This window comes from Oratosquilla oratoria, chromosome 2, assembly GCF_046742065.1.
Source record: "Oratosquilla oratoria isolate Oo_2021 chromosome 2, ASM4674206v1, whole genome shotgun sequence".
NCBI classification, from domain to species: Eukaryota; Metazoa; Arthropoda; class Malacostraca; order Stomatopoda; family Squillidae; genus Oratosquilla; species Oratosquilla oratoria.
In genome coordinates, this window is record NC_134778.1 from 72247305 (window position 1) to 72268751 (window position 21447).

At 37.9% G+C, this 21447-nt stretch overlaps 2 protein-coding genes across 2 annotated transcripts in view; both read left to right on the plus strand.

Moving 5' to 3' along the window:
* Positions 1-16294, plus strand: part of LOC143036202 (alpha-2-macroglobulin-like protein 1) — a 65142-nt gene extending 48848 nt beyond the window's left edge. Inside the window, exons 18-26 of the mRNA XM_076203452.1 lie at positions 715-836; positions 1465-1615; positions 3553-3833; positions 5569-5839; positions 6450-6601; positions 8128-8340; positions 9013-9327; positions 10936-11022; positions 15756-16294. Coding sequence (XP_076059567.1) covers positions 715-836; positions 1465-1615; positions 3553-3833; positions 5569-5839; positions 6450-6601; positions 8128-8340; positions 9013-9327; positions 10936-11022; positions 15756-15812 — 1649 coding nt within the window. The 3' untranslated portion in view covers positions 15813-16294. The remainder of the gene's footprint in view (positions 1-714; positions 837-1464; positions 1616-3552; positions 3834-5568; positions 5840-6449; positions 6602-8127; positions 8341-9012; positions 9328-10935; positions 11023-15755) is intronic.
* A 3213-nt stretch (positions 16295-19507) lies between these two features.
* The window catches only part of LOC143039901 (ovostatin-like), a 41954-nt gene continuing 40014 nt past the window's right edge, over positions 19508-21447 (plus strand). Inside the window, exon 1 of the mRNA XM_076210245.1 lies at positions 19508-19599. Within this exon, the coding sequence (XP_076066360.1) occupies positions 19550-19599 (50 nt within the window). The 5' untranslated portion in view covers positions 19508-19549. The remainder of the gene's footprint in view (positions 19600-21447) is intronic.

Below are 21447 nucleotides of genomic sequence, written 5' to 3' on the forward strand. Positions count from 1 at the left end.
CACGATCTCTATCATCTTCAACTATGTTTCCATCCCGAATTTTCACACACGGAGAGTTGACAATTGACAATTACTCCTATTCTTCGTATTGGTCATTGACATAAAATCTATTGAATTTGGTAAAAAAAAAAAAAAAAAAAAGGGGGGGAACAGTCGTCGATTGTCCACTATCATGTGAAAAATTAGAGAAAAGGGGATAGTTGGTAAAGGTTCTGATTCTGTAAATAGAGGTAAGGTTGTAGATGAGATTAAAGATGAGGTGGTGGTGGATCCTTCCTAGTAGAAATACTTCTGGAAGGTATCCATCGTTGATTCCAGAATACAGCTTAAGAAAAGTAAAGGAATTGGTATTCGTCCACATGTCTGAGAGGTGACCACCACATTCCTTTTGGTTTTATTATGGAGAAATTAGTTATTTTGCATCTTTCCTCAGAACCGGAGATGTGAGCACCATATTCCTTTTGATTTTATTATGGAAAAATATGAATTTTCTTTCATCTTTCCTCAGAACTGGATATGAGTACCATATTCCTTTTTATCTTATTATGGAGAAATTAATTTCCTTACATCTTCCCTCATAACTGGAGGTATGAATACAATGTTCCTTTTGATTTTATCATGGAGAAATTTAATTTCTTGCATCTTTCCTCAGAGCTGGCGATACGAGCTATTTCTTTTAATTCTATTGAAGAAAATTTCATTTTACATCTTCAGAACTGGAGAACAATGTAGACTCTCTGAACATAGGTAGTGTGGATATACCTGCAGGCATTGTAGAAGGATCCGCACGTGCCTTTTTCACGGTATCTGGTGACTTGCTTGGCCCAACACTAGCCGTAAGTTTGAGTCGTATTTTCGTTTTTTTTAAGCGTTGGAAAATTATTTTTAGTGTGAGTACCTTCGTTCGTTCAAACTTGTTTTGTTGTTTTAATTATACGTTATTACAGCCTACTACAAGAAAATTGTTTTAGGAAATACAAAAAGATTGCTGAAAATGAAAATTATGAAATTATGTTAAACCAAAACTCAGAGTTAAGGTGCTAGATGCCAAAACAAGTTACGTAAAACCAATGTGAAGGCGCAACTATTTTTCGCATCTGTCCCACCAAATGAGGAATCTTGATAATGTCATATGTGTAGCAAAACTATGCAAATTCCTATTCTCTGGATTAAATCGCCTGTGGCTTTTTTTCCCCCTACATAATTATATCTTATGAATTCCTAAAAAGCAACTCCGTAAATTTGATTATGGAAATGTAGGCTTCTTCATTCTATATTTCATATATAAAGGATTTTCCTTTGACCCTAACCAGGGACACTAATATTTCTGATACTTGAGTCTCTTCGGCCACTGCGATGCTACAAAGGAAGTCCTTTGTAGCAGACGGTACTCCCTCAGTGGCCCCTGTTTCTTAACACTTGATACTGTATCTTAACATTATTTTCTTTGTCATTTGTTTTCAGAACGTAGACAGACTAGTCCGAATGCCTTTTGGATGTGGTGAGCAAAACCTAGTACTCTTTGCTCCAAACATCTTCGTCATGCAGTACTTGGAAGCATCGCAGCAACTCACGCCGGAAATTGCAGCCCGACTCAAGAGAAACATGGAAAGAGGTGAGACTTGGGGACAACGAGATTATTCGTTGTAGTTGCTATTTTAGTTTTCGATGACGGTTTCAAACTGTTTTGGCAGACAGTTCGGTATGTTCCTCCAATCTCCTGAGATCTTGTCATTAAGAAATGCTTGAAATCAAAATAACGGTTCTTAGTTTCGTGGCCATAGTAGATGGCACTGTGTAAAGGAACCTCTCCAATCTAAAATTCAGATATAGCAAAAAACAAATAGATAATGATAAAGATATAGATAAATAAATAAATAAATAAATAGATAAATAAATAAAGATAATAATAATAATAAAATCCATTGTTCCATTTCTTCTGAATAGTTGATGAGTTAGCACTTGTCTATAGAACTTGTCTAAGTAGCTAATGATATCTATGACAGTTGTACAATTATATAGTTATTTGTGTAAAATGCTATTTTCAGACCCTAAAAATGTAATCTGGTTCACAAAATACAACTTTCGAATTTTACCCATTTTCAAATGCACTCAAGTTTCAGATTTTTCGTAGAAGTCTAAGGGGTGAATTGTTTACACCCTGAAAAAGAATTCATCTAGTTTCGAATGTTTATGATACGATGTTAATGTAGGTGGATTTATTCGTAATTCATTTATCGTTCCTAATATAGGATATTACACTGAATGAGAATCAGGCAAGAAATAATGGTCCTAAACTGTCAGGAAATAGATTTAATTTGTAAGTGGGTAGAAACAACTTCGCCAACCGTGTAGTTAATGAATGGAATACGACTTCCTGCAGAGGCAGCGCAATATAGTTCAGTTCGGAGTTTTAAGATTCGTTTAGATAGATATCTAAGTAAGATGCTGTAATGACTGCCATTTATTTTATATCATTTGTTTATTTGTTTTTTTGTTATTTCTATGTTTATGATCTAACTATACGTATGCATTTTTTTTTATCTATATTATTATAATAATTTCATTTTATTTGATTTCTTTATCATTATTATTTTTTCGCATCCGACCTAGTTATGAACCAAAAGGTCTCTTGTCGGCATGCTCCGCTTTTGTAATCCCTTTGCATTTACTGAATAGGTTTTGTTTAGTGGTTTCGTAGAGTTCTTCTATACTTCTGCGACTCCATTTTGTAAAGCGAAACTACAATATTACCAAAGTATACTTTCCATGTAAAAAGCAAGTGAAGACGTCAAATATAAAGACCAAATATATGTACCTCTTCAATACCATCCCTACAGCGTCGATGATATTTTTAATGCGGAATATTGCGCAATAATATTGATCTGCTAAGCCCCACTTAGCCCCCATCCCCCTCCGTGGTTGACTAGTAAATCCAACCTTTGTTGTGTAGGTGCATGCTAATGGCATTGTACGATTGTCGTGCATTGTACTTGTGAGTAGATTGGGAAATACATGCTTTCCCTCCTTTTGTATATAAGTACTATGAAATTTATTTATTAATTCATTATAACTATTGTATCAATGTCACTTCCATGTGGTCGTATATGTTTTCCCGCCGACCCAAAGTGGCGTCAGTTCAAAGCGTACGCACGTTTTTGTTGTAGTGCTTTAATTGATCAAATTAATACACTATTTCCCACTGTAATATACTTTCATTGGCAACTCGCGTACACCATGCACTTTCATCTTGTTGCATATTTTCTTCCAGGACTAGTCAGAACAATAGCACATTTTGATTTGACACTCTCCTCTCTTTATGAAGGGTATTGAGATCCAAAGTGGCGTCAGTTTCTCTTACGCCTTTAAAGCGTACGCACGTTTTTGTTGTAGTGCTTTAATTGATAAGATTAATACACTATTTTCCATTGTAATATGCTTTTATTAGCAACTCGCTTACACCATGGGCTTTCATCCTGTTGCTTATTTTCTTCCAGGACTAGTCAGAATCATAGCACATTTTGATATTGAGACCTTTGTGTACATTGGCAGGCTACGAACGCCAGTTGGCATACCGGCACGATGACGGTTCCTACGGCGCCTTCGAAAGAACAGTAAGAAGAGTCTTCCCACCTCCTGGCGAAACTGCGAAGGAGGAGGAATCTGGATCCACTTGGCTGACTGCATTTGTGATCAAAACGTATGCCCTAGCCAAGCAATACATCTTCATTGATGAGAAAGACTTGACCAAGTCCATCAAATGGCTCGAAACGTTACAATCAAATAGCGGTTGTTTCGTGTCAAAAGGAAAAGTCTTCAACAAAGCTATGAAGGTAAGGACATCTGGAGTTCATGAACTCTTTTGTGACCAATATCAATAACAAAGCCTAGAGACAGCTAGAATAGAAATTACGCCCTATCCCAGTGGTTTCTAACTTTTTCTGACTTAAGGCACCCTTATTAGAAAATCTAAATTCTAGTTTGTCAGTATTTTGCTGATTCAACATCAGTGTAACAAAATTTTGTCCCTGGATAATATGAAAATACTCGTCTTTACACTGATGCTGCTTTAATGAACAAAAATCGATGACAGACGGTAATACGAAAATTATTTTTGCCCTGAATTTTGGCGGCATTCTCAGTTGATCTCACGGCACTCTTTGGTTGGGAAACATTGCTCTATCCTGTAGAGGTGAAGTGTTACTCTACACGTGTTTCGTCGTTATTTTCCTTTCAACAATCCCATGATCTCGAGCTCATCCTGTGCACTTGGTACCTATATCATATTTAGGCCTTGACTTCAGTCATTCGAAAATTGAATTTGCTTTGCCATTATGCAAAAGTGAATACAGATAAATAAATGACAATAAATAAATATTCATGTGCGTGTGTGTATGTTTGCGTGCCTTTATCTCGTCACCTTTTACCCATATTTGTCTTCAACTTCCTTCTTTCGTACACCTTCCCAAACTGTCACTAACTTCCTTGATCTTGCCTCTGATCCTGCTACAAACGCAGTGTCGTCAGCAAACAACAACTAACTTATCTCCCAATTTTCTCCATTTTCTTTAACCATCTCCAATACCCGCACTATTACCCTTGCATTTACCTCTCGCACCACCCCATCCATGTATAAATTGAACAGCCATGGCGACATGACACATCCCTGGCGAAGTCGCACCTTTACCTCAAACCATTCGCTCTCTCCATTTCTAATTCTAACACAGGCTCTACTACTCTCGTAAAAACTCTTGACTACCCTTAACAGCTTCTATTCTGTCCTTTCTCCATTTATCCTCCACTTTCAACTTACCTTAAAAAAAATAAAAAATAAAATCTGATATTCCCCCACTCTCTCTCCTGAGAACATGTACATCCAAAACTCTTAGTGTATAGAGAGTTTAGGGAGAAATGTCAATGCAGTGGTATTGGGAGATATCAATACCAGGAGAAGCGTGGTTGAGAAGTGTGAAGTGCCAGGAAAAAATCGTAATGGAGAGTTGATGGTGGAGGTGTGTCTAGTAGAGTTGGATACCTAACATTTAGGAAAAAAGCTGAGCATAAGTACACATGGGAGAGGGTGGTGGATGGAAAACTGGTAGAGAGAGCTTTAATGAACTATATAGTGGTAACCAGGAGAAGAGTAGGAAGTATATTTACAATCCATTATATTTTCATAGTTACATAGATAATGTCTGAGGTCCCGTTATGTATGAATAATGACTTGATTTTTAAGCTTTTAAACCAAAGTATATAATTTAAAACGCAAAGCAAGGCTCTATAACATACGTCTCCCCCATTCTGTATTGTCTTTACGCTAGCCTCTCCTTTACCCTTGACATTACTCTGATCCTCTCCTATACACAGTCTTCTCTATCATTTATTGGTTTCTCCCTCTCCCTTACCTGTACGCTGACTTCTCCCTTTCCCTTGCCTACACACTAGCCTCTCCAACCCTTCTCTCTCCACTATCTACTTCTCTTCCCCTAGTCACAATATAGCTTAGCACTTGCTGAATATATATATCTTTTTAATTCCAGTCACTGTTATATTATCTCTTGGTGACAGGGAGGCGTTGGCGTAGTCACATCAGACACTCCCCTGACGGCCTATGTTCTGATGGCAGTCATGGAGGCAGGCACGTCTCCACAGGTTCCTGCTGTGCAAAGAGGCATAGCTTGTCTAATGCAACAACGTCAAACTTGGTCTACCTACACTCGGGCAATAACTAGTTATGCCCTGGCCTTAGCAGGACATCCCGAAGCAAGGACAGTTATCCAAGAGCTCCTTCAGGAAGCCAAGAAATCCTTAAGCGAAATTATGTGGGAAATTCCAGCAGGTATGGCATATTTCAATTTGGGTAGCTTTGAAATCTTCAGGATACCAAAAAGGGTACACAATGATATAGGTTATTTACACTAAAACTAGTCTAAATACGAATACCACAAGCTATCAGTAAGTAGATTTGGTCTAGAAGATGGTAGAAAAAATTCTAATCATGTAGTTACTGAATAAAACTTTGCTCAAAAGCGATGGCATGAAATACATTTTTATCTATTTTTCTAGATAAGATTAGATGAACATCTTGTAACGTCTATCAACTAAGTTGTCTAGCTGTTTACTTAGTTTATTAATTTATTTATTATCCGGCGGAGGTGTAGTCAGAGAAACTGGTACTCTTCGGACTGGTCCCAGGTTCCCTATAACATTCAAATATACTTCTTCCACCTTTTCATATAGAGCTTAACAATTTCTTCTTCTGCATCCATCCACATTAGGTATCAAAAGACCAATCAAAATATATTCTCATGTTTAATTCGTAGCTGGTCCTCGGACCACTTGGTGATCTAGAACCGCTCTCGCCATGTCTTTCTGTGTGATACAAGGATTACTTGACAAAAATTCAAGTTGGATTAACGTGGTCTTGCATGTGAATTTTCAATGTACAGGTTTAAGTAGAGGTGTGGCGGTGGAGATTGCTGGCTATGCAGTCTTGGCCATGATGACCCTGGATGCAGCTGGCTACGATTCGGAGGTCTTCAAGGTCGTGAAATGGATCGTTAGTCAACGAAATGGTCTAGGTGGTTTCTATTACACACAGGTAAGGCTTACGTTTTTTCAGAATATGAGGGGGTTTCCCCGGCTAACGGTTCGTCGAACGCGGTTCGACAGACACGTGTTTCAAGTGATGTGTGAACGTGTGAACGGGGTATTTGGTTGTCGAACACGTTGGTTAAACCACAAATACCCCGTTCACACATCACTTTAAACACGTGTCTGCCGAACCGCGTTCGACGAACCGTTAGACCCGTGTAAGCCCCTTCTTAGGGACGGACTTCGAGCTGGAGCCAACGAGAGTTGGCAAAGAGGGAAGGGAGTAAACGGGAGAGGTATATTTAATCGGTTAGAGCAGTTTTCCAACCCTTGGGTCGCCAAGCGTTTTCCTGGGGTCGTCAAGACATCTTGTATAGCAATATTTTTTGCAAAATTATACAAGTTCAATACAATAACCATATATATTAACACGTATACAAATAGATTAGTGGGATCGCGCTCATATCATTAGGATCATATTGGGGTAGCATGAGAAAAAGGTTGGGAAACACTGGGTTAAAGGGTGGATTAATTGGTCGGTCAGAAAGGTGGGTTAGTTGGTCGGTTAGAGAATTAATTCAATTATGGTTAATGATTAGATTGTCTTGCTCAAGTGGGAGTAGTAAATGAAGTTTGCATCTAGACATCACATTGCAAAAGATCTGGAGAGGTCCATATTCTCATTGAAAGAAAAAAAACAACAACTTATCTACAACTATTTTTATTCAACTGTTTTTGTTTTATTGCAGCCATAAATGGTCCCTCTATAGATAAGATTATCTGAAAGCTTTAATGTACATTTATAAACGGAATGTATAAAACAAAGATGGAATAATGAATGGGAAGCTAAAGTGTCTGTTGTCAAACGATACAAAGTAATCTTTATAGTAAATTTTGATCAATAAGCATCTAAGTATATGTAAGCAAAGCGCTAGATAGGGTGAAAAGGGCATTAAGATAATCACATTAGTAAGATGAAAAGCTTTGATAAACTGCCTCTAACCCAAACAGTAGTTAGGAAACATGGAGGGTACTTTATCCACTAGGAGGTAAGATAAGAGGGACAACAAATGTGTGTTGGAACGGTGAAGGATAGGTGCATGCGACATTCCTTATAAAGGAAAACATGGCTTTATGATATATATATATATATATATATATATATATATATATAATATATATATATATATATATATATATATATATATATATATATATATATAATATATATATATATGTATAATTTGTTTTTACATTGATAGGATGGAAAGTAGACACTACTTTGATATAATTTGTAAGTTAAATTTATAATTACAGGAGTATGGAATTACCGAACAGGGTAATTATTATTTTTTTTTTCTTTTTTTTTTTAAGTAAGGTTACCTTGCAGCCTAGGTAATGCAATAATTAAAATTTTGGACATTACTATTGGCTCAAAATTTTGAATGACTAAACAATTTGCAAATACCATTTTTAGCCTACTTTATTGGTCTTGTAGGGACAAATGTATTTTACTAATGCACATTTTTCCAGGACACTGTAGTCGCTCTCCAGGCCTTGGCAACCTATTCCATCCCAATCCAACAAGGTGGAACCAATATAGCTGTGACCATTGGAGCCACAAATCTGCAGCAATCCTTCCAAGTTAACGATCTAAACAGAATTGTTCAGCAGTTTGTGATGCTTCCTACTGTGCCTACTGCCATTAACCTTGACATGAGAGGCCAGGGCTGTGCTAACCTGCAGGTTAGTAAAGAACTAGAAAGGTTTCAGGATTAATAATTTAATTCGGTCTCACGTCGTTAACTAGCCCCTATCAGGAGGCAAGGACGGTGCTCCTTACAAAAGACTTTGTAGCATTAAATTTAATTAACTATGCCCTTGGTCCAACTCACTGGTGGAAAGGTTCGAACTCCCATCGTTTCGAACTCCGCCGTAAGTAGTGGCGCTCTAAACCGCTTAGGATTGATAAGCAATAATAGTAGGATTTTGTACCAGACGATTGGAAGGAAATGTAATTTTGTAATAATGAAACTGACAATAACTGAGTCCAAAATGTGTATTTAGAAAGGAATATACAATGAATTAGATTTGAAATAGCAAACGTTGAGGACATTACAATTAAATGTCTGAAGTGAGGTAGATAATTGAAATGTGTTTATTGTTGATTAAGTGTACTGCATTTGTCACTTAATACCATACAGAGGTGTGATGATTATTTAGTAATTTTCACATCCAAATTTCCCTCCACTAAAAGCTAATTACCTAGGTTAAACTCTGTACAACTTTGCTACCAGATGAATTTTATAGAAAATAATGTATCCTTCCCACACAGTGATGCACTAGGTTCATGCGTTTCAAACTTGTACCTTCAAGTGGTTTGTGATTATGAATATTAAGCATCATTTTCCGCTGCAGGCTGTCCTTCGCTACAACGTGCCTGACCCGGATCCAACTGACGTCTTCAGCCTCGATGTGAACACACGCACAGTACCGGACGACAAGTGTCTCACCAAAAACATCAGAGCATGTGCTAGATATCTCTTACCAGATCAGGCGTCTAACATGGCCATCCTCGAAATCGATCTCATCTCAGGTTATGTGCCTGTCAAGGAGGATCTACAGGCAGTCGTTGACAGCACAGAACTGTTCAAGAAATATGAAGTAGATGGCAACAAGGTCACGTTTTATATCGACGAGCTGACCAGTATTACTTTGTGTGCAGATTTCAATGTAAGATCACCCAAACTCACATCGTAACCTTAACCGCCCCCCCCACCTGACCTTCCATATTTATTCCCATTATCCCCACAACCTATCATTAACCTTGGTCATTTGGTCGTCTGAGACAGATGCAATATTCTCCCGGTTGTTTAAGAAATCATACTCCAAATGTACATCATTAGTCTTTATAGTTCTGCTATGTTTTTTTTTTTTTCTCAAAATTATGCAAACACCGAGGAAGCGTCCTGTCTCTGATTGAACTGGCTGTGTGTATATCTGAGGAACAAACATGTAGGAAAGAGTACAAAACACGAAAAAAATTGAAAGACGGTTTGGATGGATTAGTTCTGCAAAGGAACCCATGTAAGAACTACAAGGGAGTACGTATTTGGTACCTTGGAAAGTATGTGGGGAAAGTACTAAAAAAAAAAAAAAAACCTTCCAGAAAGCCTTTGATAAGGTACCTCATATGAGGTTAATGTCGAGAGATCAAGCCATGGGTATTAGAGGAGCAGTGTTAAATTGGATTGAAGCCTGGTGGAAAGATAGAAGACAGTATAGTAATTTAATGGGACATCGTATAGCTGGTCCCCTGTTACCAGTGGGGTACCCCAAGGATCTGTAGTAGGTCCGCTCTTCATCATCTATATCAATGATATAGATGTTGGAATGGTGACCAGTATAGCTAAGTTTGCGGATGATACTAAGTAGGGAGCAAATGTCGCAACACCTGAAAGTGTAGAAATTCTTAGGTCAGTTTTGGAGAGAGTGGGAAAGTGGGCTAAGAAGTGGCTGATGCCATTTATTTGGGATAAGTGGAAGATCATGTATATCGGGCATCTAGACCAGAGGGCAGACTACACTCTTCTAGGTCATGACATAGCAAATGCAAGATTGGACAAAGGTTTGGGTGTCTTGATCAGTAGCGACCTCAAGTCCTCAAAACAGTGTATTGAAGTAGAAAAGAAGGCACAACTACTTTTAGGTTACACCAGAAGACGATTTCGTTACCTGAACCAAGAAAGTCTTGACACTTTACAATTATCTAGTTCGTTCCCATCTGGAATACGCCATCTATTTCTGGTTGCAGAATTTAAGGATGAACGTGCAGACACTAGAACGAGTTCAGGCACGAGCAACGAAACTTGTGTGGAAACTGAAGCTAAAAATTTGTATACTGGTTTGTGTTGACGAGTATGCACGTGAGGTGAATCCGCGTGCAGAATAATTTGCACTTGATGTGTGATAAATGTATCAATTTTGTATACGAGGGGCATTTGTACGCACCTGAGTTTGTTTGTCACTGGCTATATGCTAGGTATGAGAGGGGAGGACTGGGACTACAGACTTGGTGAAAATAAATAAATAAATAGAATAAAAAAAATAAGAGGAAAGGTGACTGGTGCAAAAGGCTAGAGAGGGTAGGGAGTTTGTGCTCGATCCGGAGACCAGCTATAGGCCCCCCCAGGCTGCACCTCATTTCGGTCGCCGGCGCTGTCTCCCGCAAGGACGCCGCAGTGTATCATATGCCTACAAACACGCGCACATACTTTCCTATGTACGTAAGGTCATATTCCACTTCTGAATAATCTCGATGTTCTTCCTTTCTCGTTTTAGGTAACACGTGAGGTGGACGTCGATAACGTCAAACCAGGCACAGTGCGGGCATATGATTACTATCAGCCAGAGTTTACCATCGAAAGGGTGAGTGTTTTACAAAGGATTACAAAGGCGGAGCATGCCGACAAGAGACCTTTTGGTCCATAACAAGGTCGGATACGAAAAAAATTATTATGAATAAGTAAAAATTATAATACAAATAATGACGAATAAAATAAACGCACAGGTATTGTTAAATGATAAAGAAACAGGTAAATAGTAAATAATAAATTGACAGAGTACTAATAATAAATAAAAATCAAGCAAATAATGAATAGACAAGTAACGACTAATTGAAACTGTTCTATTATGATTCTACTGTCTAATAACTTCGTGTGTGTGTGTATCTACCTAGTTGTATTTACCTAGTTGTATTTTACGGGAAGGGGAGCCATGCTCGTGGTGTCCCGTTTTCATATCTCATTTTATCTAAACTATTTTTAAATTCATGTATTGTTTTTGCACACACCACTTTCTCATCTAACTTGTTCCAACTGTCTATTACTCTGTGAGGAAAGCTGTTCTTTTTCAGGTCTCTTCTATAGCTATCCTTTTTTATTTTCTTTCCATGTCCTCTTGTATTTCTGTCATCCCATTTTATCAGATTCTCTCTATCAGTAATTTCTAAGCCTTTCATGATTCTGTAAATAGTTATCAAATCTCCTCTCTCTCTTCTTTGCTCTAGTGTCTGTAGTTCAAGTTTTGCTACTCTTTCTTCATATGATAGTTTTGTGAGTGTAGGTGCCAATTTTGTAATTGCTCTTTGTATTCTTTCAAGTTTTTTTTTATAATTTTTTTTGTACTTGGTGACCATATCGTTGCCGCATATTCCAATCTTGGTCTTATCAGGGTGATTAGAACTTTCTTCACCATTTCTTCATTCAGATATGTAAATGCAACTTTGATTGTTCTTATTAAATTATAGGTTTCTCCAAAAATCTTATTTATATGTTTCTCAGGTGACATATTATTCATAACAATGACTCCCAGGTCCTTTTCATTTTCTACTTTTTTTATTCTTTCTTCTCCCAATTTATATGATCCTGTTATTCTGTTTTTACTTTTTCCAAATTCCATTATACTACACTTCTTTGTATTGAACTCCATTTCCCACTTCCTACTCCATTCCTGTACTTTGTTTAGATCTCTCTGTAGTGATTCACAATCTTCTTCCGTGTTCACTTTTTTCAATAGTTTTGCATCATCTGCAAAGAAGCTCATATAGCTTTCAATTCCTTCCTCCATATCATTAATATATATAGCAAACATTATTGGGGCCAGAACCGTTCCTTGTGGAACACCGCTTATTACTTCATCCCATTTTGAGTGTTGGTCTCTTATCACTACTCTCATTTTTCTTTCTTGCAAAAAGTCTTCCATCCAATTTAGTAGTTTGCCCTGTATTCCTCCTTCAGTTTCTAATTTCTTAAACAACTTTTTATGTGGTACTTTGTCAAAAGCTTTTTTTAGGTCTAGAAATGCACAATCAGCCCATCCATCTCTTTCTTGTATTATATCTATTAGCCTTGAATAGAAACATATTAAATTGGTGACGCATGATCGTCCTTGTCTGAATCCAAATTGTCTTGGATTTAGCACGTTGTTGTTTTTTTCTAAGTATTTTACCCATCTAGTTTTTACAATTCTTTCACAAATTTTTGCTATTGTACTTGTTAGAGAGACTGGCCTATAGTTGTTAGGGTCTTCTTTATTTCCTCCTTTATATATAGGTACTATATTTGCTTTTTTCCAATCTTCTGGAACTTTACCTTCTTTCAATGAACTGATTATTATGCTATGTATTATATCTGCCAGTTCATTCCTGCATTCTTTCAAAATCCAGTTTGCCATTTCATCTGGTCCATGCGATTTTCTGACATCAAGATTACTCAAGTGTTTCAATATTTCATTCTTTGTTACTTCTATTTCTTTCATAGGGGGGACTTTCTCTTTCCATTCAATCTCTTCAGGTTGTATGTTCTCCTTTGTAAACACAGATTTAAAATGTTTGTTCATAATTTCCGCCATTTCAATTTCCTCTGTGTATTCAATTCCTCCTTGTGTTAATTTCTCCAAATCTTGTTTGTTTTTCAGTTTGTTGTTTACAAATCTGTAGAATAGTTTTGGTCGATCTTTACATTTTTCTATGACATCTTTTTCATATTTTCTCTTTTCCTCTCTGCACGCTTGTACATATTCATTACAAGTATATATTTTCCATTTTTCTGGTCTTTTGTTTTTCTTCCATTTGGCCCAAGCTTTGTCTCTCTTGTCTTTTTTCTCCCTACAACTTTTATTGTACCAGCACTTTATATATTCTTTTTCCTGTTTTTGTCTTGGGACATACTTTTCTACTCCATTTTTATAGAGTTTTGTCAAAATATTCCATTTCTCTTCTACTGTTGTATCTTCTTTGTGTATTCTTTCCCAGTTTTCATTTTCGAAGAATTCTCTTATTTGATCAAAATTTGCTTTTTTTCATACATCAATCTTCCTTTTCTATATTGTTCATTTCTTTTCATGTATTTTTCCTCATTTAGTTCTAGTTCTATCAATATGTGGTCACTTTTGCTTATTGGTGCCTGGTATTCTATCTTTTCCACTATTTCAGGTTCTGATGTGAATATTAGGTTTAGTCTCGATGGTTCTTCTTCATTTCTATACCTGGTGTTCTCTTGGATCCATTGTGCCATTGTGTGGTCAGTAATCATCTTAAGTAGAACACACTACCCCATGAGTCTTCTCCACCCTTTACGGTCATCTCTTCCCAGCATATTTCTTTGCAATTATAGTCGCCCATCATAACTATTCTTCCTCCATCTTCCATTATCTTGTTTAGTGTTATTCTTGTGTCTTCTAACATGCTTTTATGTTCATTCTCTTCCCACGAGGCTGTTTTTGGGGGCACGTAGTTTATTACAAATTTTCTGCTCTTCTTATCTCTATCTTCTACTTCTATCATAATCATCTCTACTGTATTGTTCCCATATGTGACATTCTTCACGCTTATATCCTTCTTAGTCAGGAACATAACTCCACCCCCTTGTTTTTTCTCTCTGTTTCTAATCCAATAATTATATGTATTGTGTCCTATGCTGTTGGGTGGTAGTGGACCTTTTAATTTTGTTTCAACAATTCCCATTATGTCCGGATCTTTTTCTTTCAGATATTTGTTCAGTTCATTCAGTCCTGTTACTAATCCATCTATATTTGTGTAGGATACTCTTAACTTTCTGTTATTTCCATTGTATTCTCTGTTTCTTTTGTGTTTCTCTCTGTTATGTTCCATTTCTTCAATTTCATATTCACTACTCTCCAGTAGAATTCTTGTTTTTCTGTCTCCGTTCTGGTCTCGTTTTTTTTTTCTTAGCTTCATGTCTTTTCCTTATTTCCTCCTCTCTTTCCTCTTTATTCATTTCCCTTTTTATCCATACCTTTTTATATTGTTCACTTGTTGCTAGTTTCCCTGTTTTGGATAAGATATTCTCAGCCGTAGTTTGTGACCTGAATTTAATCTTAATTGGTCTGGTCTTGTCTGTACTATATTTCCCGAGCCTGAATTTCTCTTCGATTTGTTTCATTATTTCTGGCTCATCTTCCTGAACTAATTCTAGTAAATTTCTTACTTTTTCATTTTCCTCTTTGATTCTTGTGGTTCTATCTGGGTTATGTTTCTCTTTCATTCCTAATATAATTATACATTTCTTTCTATCTGCTAAGTCTCTTACTATATTCTCCTTCTGTCTCATCACTTTAATAACTGAGTCTTCAGTTTGTTCATTCATTTGCTGTTTATCTCAGTAAATGCAACTTTGCTATTTTCTTGGATTTTTTTCCAACCCTCTTTGTTCTCCTTATTATTCTCCTTTAAGACTTTATTCTCTTCTTTTACTTCTTTTAACTGTTTTTTTAATTCTTCAATTTCCTTAGTTAAGTTTTTGTTCGCCTTTCTGCACAATGTTGTTAACGTGACCGAACCTAAATTCCCAGTGCTCGATCATCTTATCGAGCTTCTCTTCTAGTCTTGTTAATCTGGGGGGGGGTTGTGTCCCCCCCACCCTCTTTAAATCCCTGGAAAATATTCTCATCATCTTCTACTGTATTGCTCTTATCTATACTTCTAATCTTTACATTTTTGTTAGACATTTCGTCATCGCTAAATTGGTCCGAACCTCGTTTGTTTAGATGGCGTCTGCCTGCCTGGGCCAAGTCCTCACCTTCCTCATTTCCTTCCATTTCCCTCAGTAATCCCTCCCCTTCTCCTTTTTCCTTACTTTCCCCTACACCACAAGCAATTTCCCCCACCCTGTAAATACAATAGGTACTTCCTTTGCTTTGGGATCCACGAAATTTTACTTTTTCTTCAGAACGTCCTCTAAGCCGTCCGTTCGTTGAAGTGTGTGTGTGTGTGTGTGTGTGTGTGTGTGTGTGTGTGTGTGTGTGTGTGTGTGTGTGTGTGTGTGTGTGTGTGTGTGTGTGTGTGTGTGTGTGTGTGTGTGTGTGAGTGAGTGATGTAGAGAGATAGTTGGGTCTATGGTAGGCATGAAGCTAGATGCTAAGTATCTGCAGACATTACATTTCTGAAAAGTAACAACGATGACTTCATACAATTATTTTCTAATTTTTTTGTGCATACATAAAATTGTATTGTCACAATTGTTCCTGTAACATCTATTAGACTGGTTCTGTGAAGTAAACTAAACTTTACAAAAGTTTTCAGATTGGCAATTTTGCTTCAATTTGTACATTCCTCATGATCAATTGTTTTTTTCTTCCAGCGTTATGTGCTTCCTCGAAATGACGATTGCATCAGGGAGCCTAAGCCTCGACCATAAGGACTTCTACTGCGGAGGCTACCAATACAAAATTCTTGATGTGGTCTTTCTGAATAGGTTGTTTTGCATATTTTTCTGTTGGAAATAGCCAATAGTTTTGTCAGCGGTGGCTTTCAAGATAGTAAAATACTGACTACTTAAGTCTGTCTTGCAAGATTTTAAAAGTCTGAATAATTAGATACAAAATAGGTCACATCTATAATTACTGTTTTGTAGCAATGGCCACTTGTTTGATTTTATATTTTTATTAAACCTGATGGTACTAGTGTATGTTTTTTAACTGAAATGTGTTATAGCAAAGTTATGTAGGCTCATAGTATCTTTTTATATATAAAACTTAGTGATAAGCCGTTATTTCTCATTTTAGAAAGAAGAAATTCTGTATTCGTCCACTAAAAGTTTGAGTAGTTAACATGATGCAAATGTTCCATAAACCTCCATTGTTCCATAAATCTCTTTTGAATACAAGTTATCATAAATTATGAATGTTTTTTATTATCACCAAAACTGCGACATTGCTTTTGATCTAGGGCGGTGGACAGGATGCAGGGATGACCCGTCATCCAGGAGGTGCAAAGATGAGAGGGGGGGAGGAGGGTGAAGAAGAGTGGAGTATGTAGGGGATGGAATGGGTGGGAGTGGTTTCTATGCCTTTTTCTTTTTGGCTATCCCCCGTGTAAGGTGGAAAAAAGCCTTTGGTATATGTATGTATGTATGTATGTAAGAATTTTTTTTATTCAGATGTATATTTTGCTGAACTGACGCTACTGTCTGGCGATGAAAGCTACTTTTGAAATAAGCTTTGTATCAATACAATATCTCCTGGGAGTTGTATTTTTTATATATAATTTTCAAAGTAGAAGAATGGTTGTACATGATTTAAAATTGATTATGTAATGTCTTTAGGCTTACAACGAAATTAGGTAACGGATGCACGTTGACATTGGTCCAGGTTAGTAAGGACATTTTAGTTTACAATGGCCCTTTGTTATTCAGTGACCTTGATGTGGAAATATTTCCTATTTTACTTTTAGTATATTCGGTTCACTTCCACACGTCGTCCTGTTTACCATTATCAGCGACATGAATGTGTTTGAAATGAAATGCTTGAGAAGTATGATAGCGGTTACTAGGCTTGATAGAATGAGAAATGAGGAGGTGAGGAGGAGAACAGGGGTGGAAAGGGAGTTGGGAGATAGGGTTGATGAGAGTATTGGGATGGTTTGGACACATGGAAAGAATGAGTGAAGAAAGATTAGTAAAAGAGGTGTGGAAGGCAGAAGTGGAAGGAGTGAGCATAAGGGGGCGACCTAGGATGAGATGGAGGGATGGGGTAAAAGGGGAATTGGAAAAAAGGGGAATGTCTGTTGAGGAAGGACGGTAGAGGACTGAAGATAGGGGTGAATGGAGAATAGTTGTGTATGGATGATGCTGTGATCCATGAGCGGGAGTGGGTGGGGAATGAGGGATGAGGGAGTACTATATGTATGAGAAATAAATTGACGCAGCCCCAAGGGATTTCTCCCCGTATTCTGCTTTTCTGCATAAGGGGACGGAAAGGGGGGAGGTCACCAAATTAATGAAGCGGCCTTTCTGTGGATGTGCTGTGTCTTGCGACACTGCTTCTGACCCAGGGCAGTGGACAAGATGCAGGGACGACCCGTCATCCAGGAGGTGCCGAGATAAGAGGGAGGGAAGAGGATAGAGGGGAGTGGAGTATGTAGGGAATGGAATGGGTGGGAGTGGGTTCTATGCCTTTTTCTTTTTGGCTATCCCCCTTGTAAGGGGGAAAAAGCCTTTGGTATATGTATGTACGTGTTCAAGGATATTTTACTTTTTTGCGAAGTATCCCACCTTTCCTTCCATAGGCGGTTGTCTTGTGCCTTTCATTTCGGAAAGAAAGTATTTTCATATCTTATAAGTCCAGTCTCTTGCAGAAAGATGAAAGTAGCTGAAAAAGGATATTGGTGTTGCTCCTCCTACGATTGACTGTGGTGTAATGTTTGGTGTTTGAGGAGGTATGATGTGTGACGGACTGAGCCGTCGATTCCGATGGATCTCTTTCCTCCTGCCTTATTGACGATGTGGATGACACTATTGATGATGTGGATGATTATCCTCGGTGGTTGACAAGCCCGATTCGTAAACGACACAGCAGGGGTAATTGACGATCATCTCTGGTCATGAGATGACAATGTGCGAAATGGGAATGTCCTGGTCTTGTTTGTATCATTGCGTATTCAAAGTGTGGTGACATTGGTGGAAGGAGAGCCATGGAAGTATGTAGTCTTTTATTCTCTTCAAATGGTCAAACGTGTTCCTCCCAGTATTTTTTTAACCACATGTTTCGTAATGCGAACTGGAGAACGGGATAGTACTGCTCCATGCAGTGGTGTGGAGGCATCGAAGGGAATGGATGCCGCATCTCGAGTTGCCTTGTCGGCCCATTCGTTGCTGGGATGCCAATATGCGGACCCTAGCAAAGGATATAGATTTAAAGCAGGGGATGTGGATGAATCCTAAATGGGTTTTGTGGACCAATGGGTGGCGGGAAAGAGGAGAGTTCTCTCAGGGCAGTTCGTGAGTCCTTTATCATTATATAGAATGAGGGAAGGTTGGAGGATTCGTACAAAAGGTGTGAGGTGGTGAGGATAGCAAAAAGGTAGTGGTGACCCAGATCGTGTGACTATACATGTTGCTGTATAATCCACTTCAGTCAGAATGAAAATCGTGTCTGTAGATATGACAGATGAATGCGGATATAGATTAAGTAGAATTTCTTGTCGGATATTGTCTGTTGGCATTTGTTTCTGGATGCTCGATGGCCTAGAGGTTTAGAGCGTCATTACTTGAGGCGGAGGTCGACGTGACGGCAGTTTGAATTCTGCATCAGCGAGTTGGACCAAGGGTATGGTTCATTAAATCCACTCTACAAAGTCATCTGTAAGGAGCACAGTCCTAACCTCCTTTTTTTTTTTTTAGTTGTTCTAAGGTAAAGCAGGGGTGCATTGGAGAGACGTTTTACTCTATCGCCATATTTATTCATTTGAAGAGACTGTTGCCTCCCCATGCTGACTTGTACCAACCTTGATTAACTCGTGTTTTGCTGGAGGACATCAAGCAACTCAATCTTGTTGAGAGCATCTCCTTACCTTCTCTTTGGGCTCAAGATAAGTTTACTTTCCGTATTTGCCAAACCAGTGTACACATCGAGTGATTTCAATGTTGTATTATCAGAATTGCACGGTGACGAAAATGTGACTGAATGGCGGGAGAGCTGAAGAATGTGTAGACTGTGGCGACAACTTGTTCGACGAGAAACATGAACTGGGGATGAGCTAGCAGTTTTCCTATTCAAAGGAGGATGTACAATTTTACCATTGTTTAAGCAGGGACATGCAAAAGGGGTAAATGGGCGTGAAAGGAGTGAAGGTATACACTCTCTCCCATGCCAAGCTACTCTTTATAGATGAAAATGAATTATGCTAAACACAAAAGTATCAGAGTACACGTGATCACTCGTGACTGCAGTTCCTTCATCGTTGCAGCCTCATAATGCACGCCGAGGTCGCTTAGGCCAAGGGCGGGGTGGAGGGTATTCCCATTGTTCACATTCCGTGCACTGCAGGATGTGCGTACGTTTGTAATGAATGTAAGGTAATATAACAGGGAGCATTTTGGCGCGGGGCGATTCAGTTGACGTCTATTGTCAAGCGTGTGCAGTTGTGTTTACGAAGATGTGGGAGCTAACCGTTCTGGTGGCTATATTTGTTGTGGACGTACAAGGGTAAGTTGCATAAACTGAGGATGAAGATTGTATGCATTTCTTTACGGATATTTTTTTAACAAGTTTTCTTACATAGATGGCAACACAGTGCTTACCTTCCTTCCTGTGTCTGTGCTCTTGATCTGTTGTATATAGAATATACGGATAATGTTTAGCATTTCACTAAAATGGAAAACTGACACTGTCCACAACCATATTCTAGATTTCGTCCCTGTTTAATAACTAATACTTCTGTCATTTATGTATGCATGTACCCAGCGTCATGTACATACAACTATCTAAACAATGTGTATTTTTCCCTTAAGCGATATATGCATATCATAATATATGCTCCTCTAGCAACTCACGATCTGGTCAGTGTCAGGTATAGAATCTGCATTGACATACGACTATCCTAAACCCTTAAACTAGATTAGCGAAGATAAATTAGATAGCGTTGACAACTTCCTTGTCCAATAGGGAGGTGGGGGGAGAGAATGCGTGACCGTTAAAAAGAATTGTCCGGTAAAGCCCCAGTCACACCAAGCCTACGATCTATTTCCGACCACCTTCGACCTAAAATCAGGCGATCGGTCTGCAACACAAAACATGTAAGGAATTGAAATAGAAAAAGTTAATGTGGTTGATAAAACAAAAACTATGTACTGGGGACTATTTAGTATGTGTTGTAATATATCTATTGATCGATCTATCTTATTACCGACTAGAAGCGACTTCCAAAGACTACCTGCAACTGGCCGGCAGGCGGTCGGAAACTGATCGTAAGCTTGATGTGACTAGTTCCTAATATTCATAGAAGAGGAACAAGTCCAGTCGATGTAATTAAACAATTTGGTTCTGGCTGCAAACGGGAGATTCTAAACAGCTATGTGTCACTCTCTTGTTTGTGAAGATGTTTGTCGAACAGTCTTTTTCCGTTTCTGGATTTTTTTTTTTTTTTTTTTTTTTTTTGTTAGGATCCCGTCTAATCTATAAATTTCTTGTATTTTTGTCTGCAAAGAATATAACTGCATTCTATATTAGTTATTTTGTCACAGTATTTCGGAAGCAGATAAAAAATGAGGGGGTGTTATAATGAATAACATTATCGTTCTTTAGGTTTCGTATCTTTTAGAATCGGCTTTGTTGTAGATCCTTAGTTAAGCCAGGTTTATTTCAACTTTGTTCAAGAAAATTAAACATTTCGATTCACAAGTTTAGTGCTTTGTATTGTATAGGTGATATGCAGATTTGCATCACAACTATTTTCTTTTTCTTTTTCAAAAAAGATTGATTTCTTTCATCGATAGAATTCCTAGTGAATCTGTAATCTGTTTTGCTCACATTATGATTTTGAGCACATTAATATAAATCTTACCGTACTGGGTAAACTGAATGTTATTAGAAGATTCGAAGCCGATTTTCTTTTAACTGACCTCGGTATTGTTTCTCTTTATGTTTATCCTTTCATTATTTAGAACTATCCATTTCGATTGCTTCACGGTTCTTACACTTCCGTCCTCAGCGATACGTGTTAGTGTTAAATCCCGCCACGAGTTTTACATATACCAACGGCCTTTCCCCCCTTACAAGGGAGGTACCCAAGAAACAAAGGCATAAAAATCACTCCCACCTATTCCATTGTGGTTTTCAATTCCTCCATCAGTGTTAATTGCTCAGATTCATGAGGATACATTCTAATGTGATCTTGCTTCACGAGAAGGAAGTCCGGAACTGAGGCAAGATGAAGAAAGAACTGAAATTCCTTGCAAAAATAAAATAGTGAATAAATAAATGAATAGATAAAATTAATGAATGAATAAATGGAAAATTGACTAGGATGTAAATAAGACATGGGAGGTAATCTAC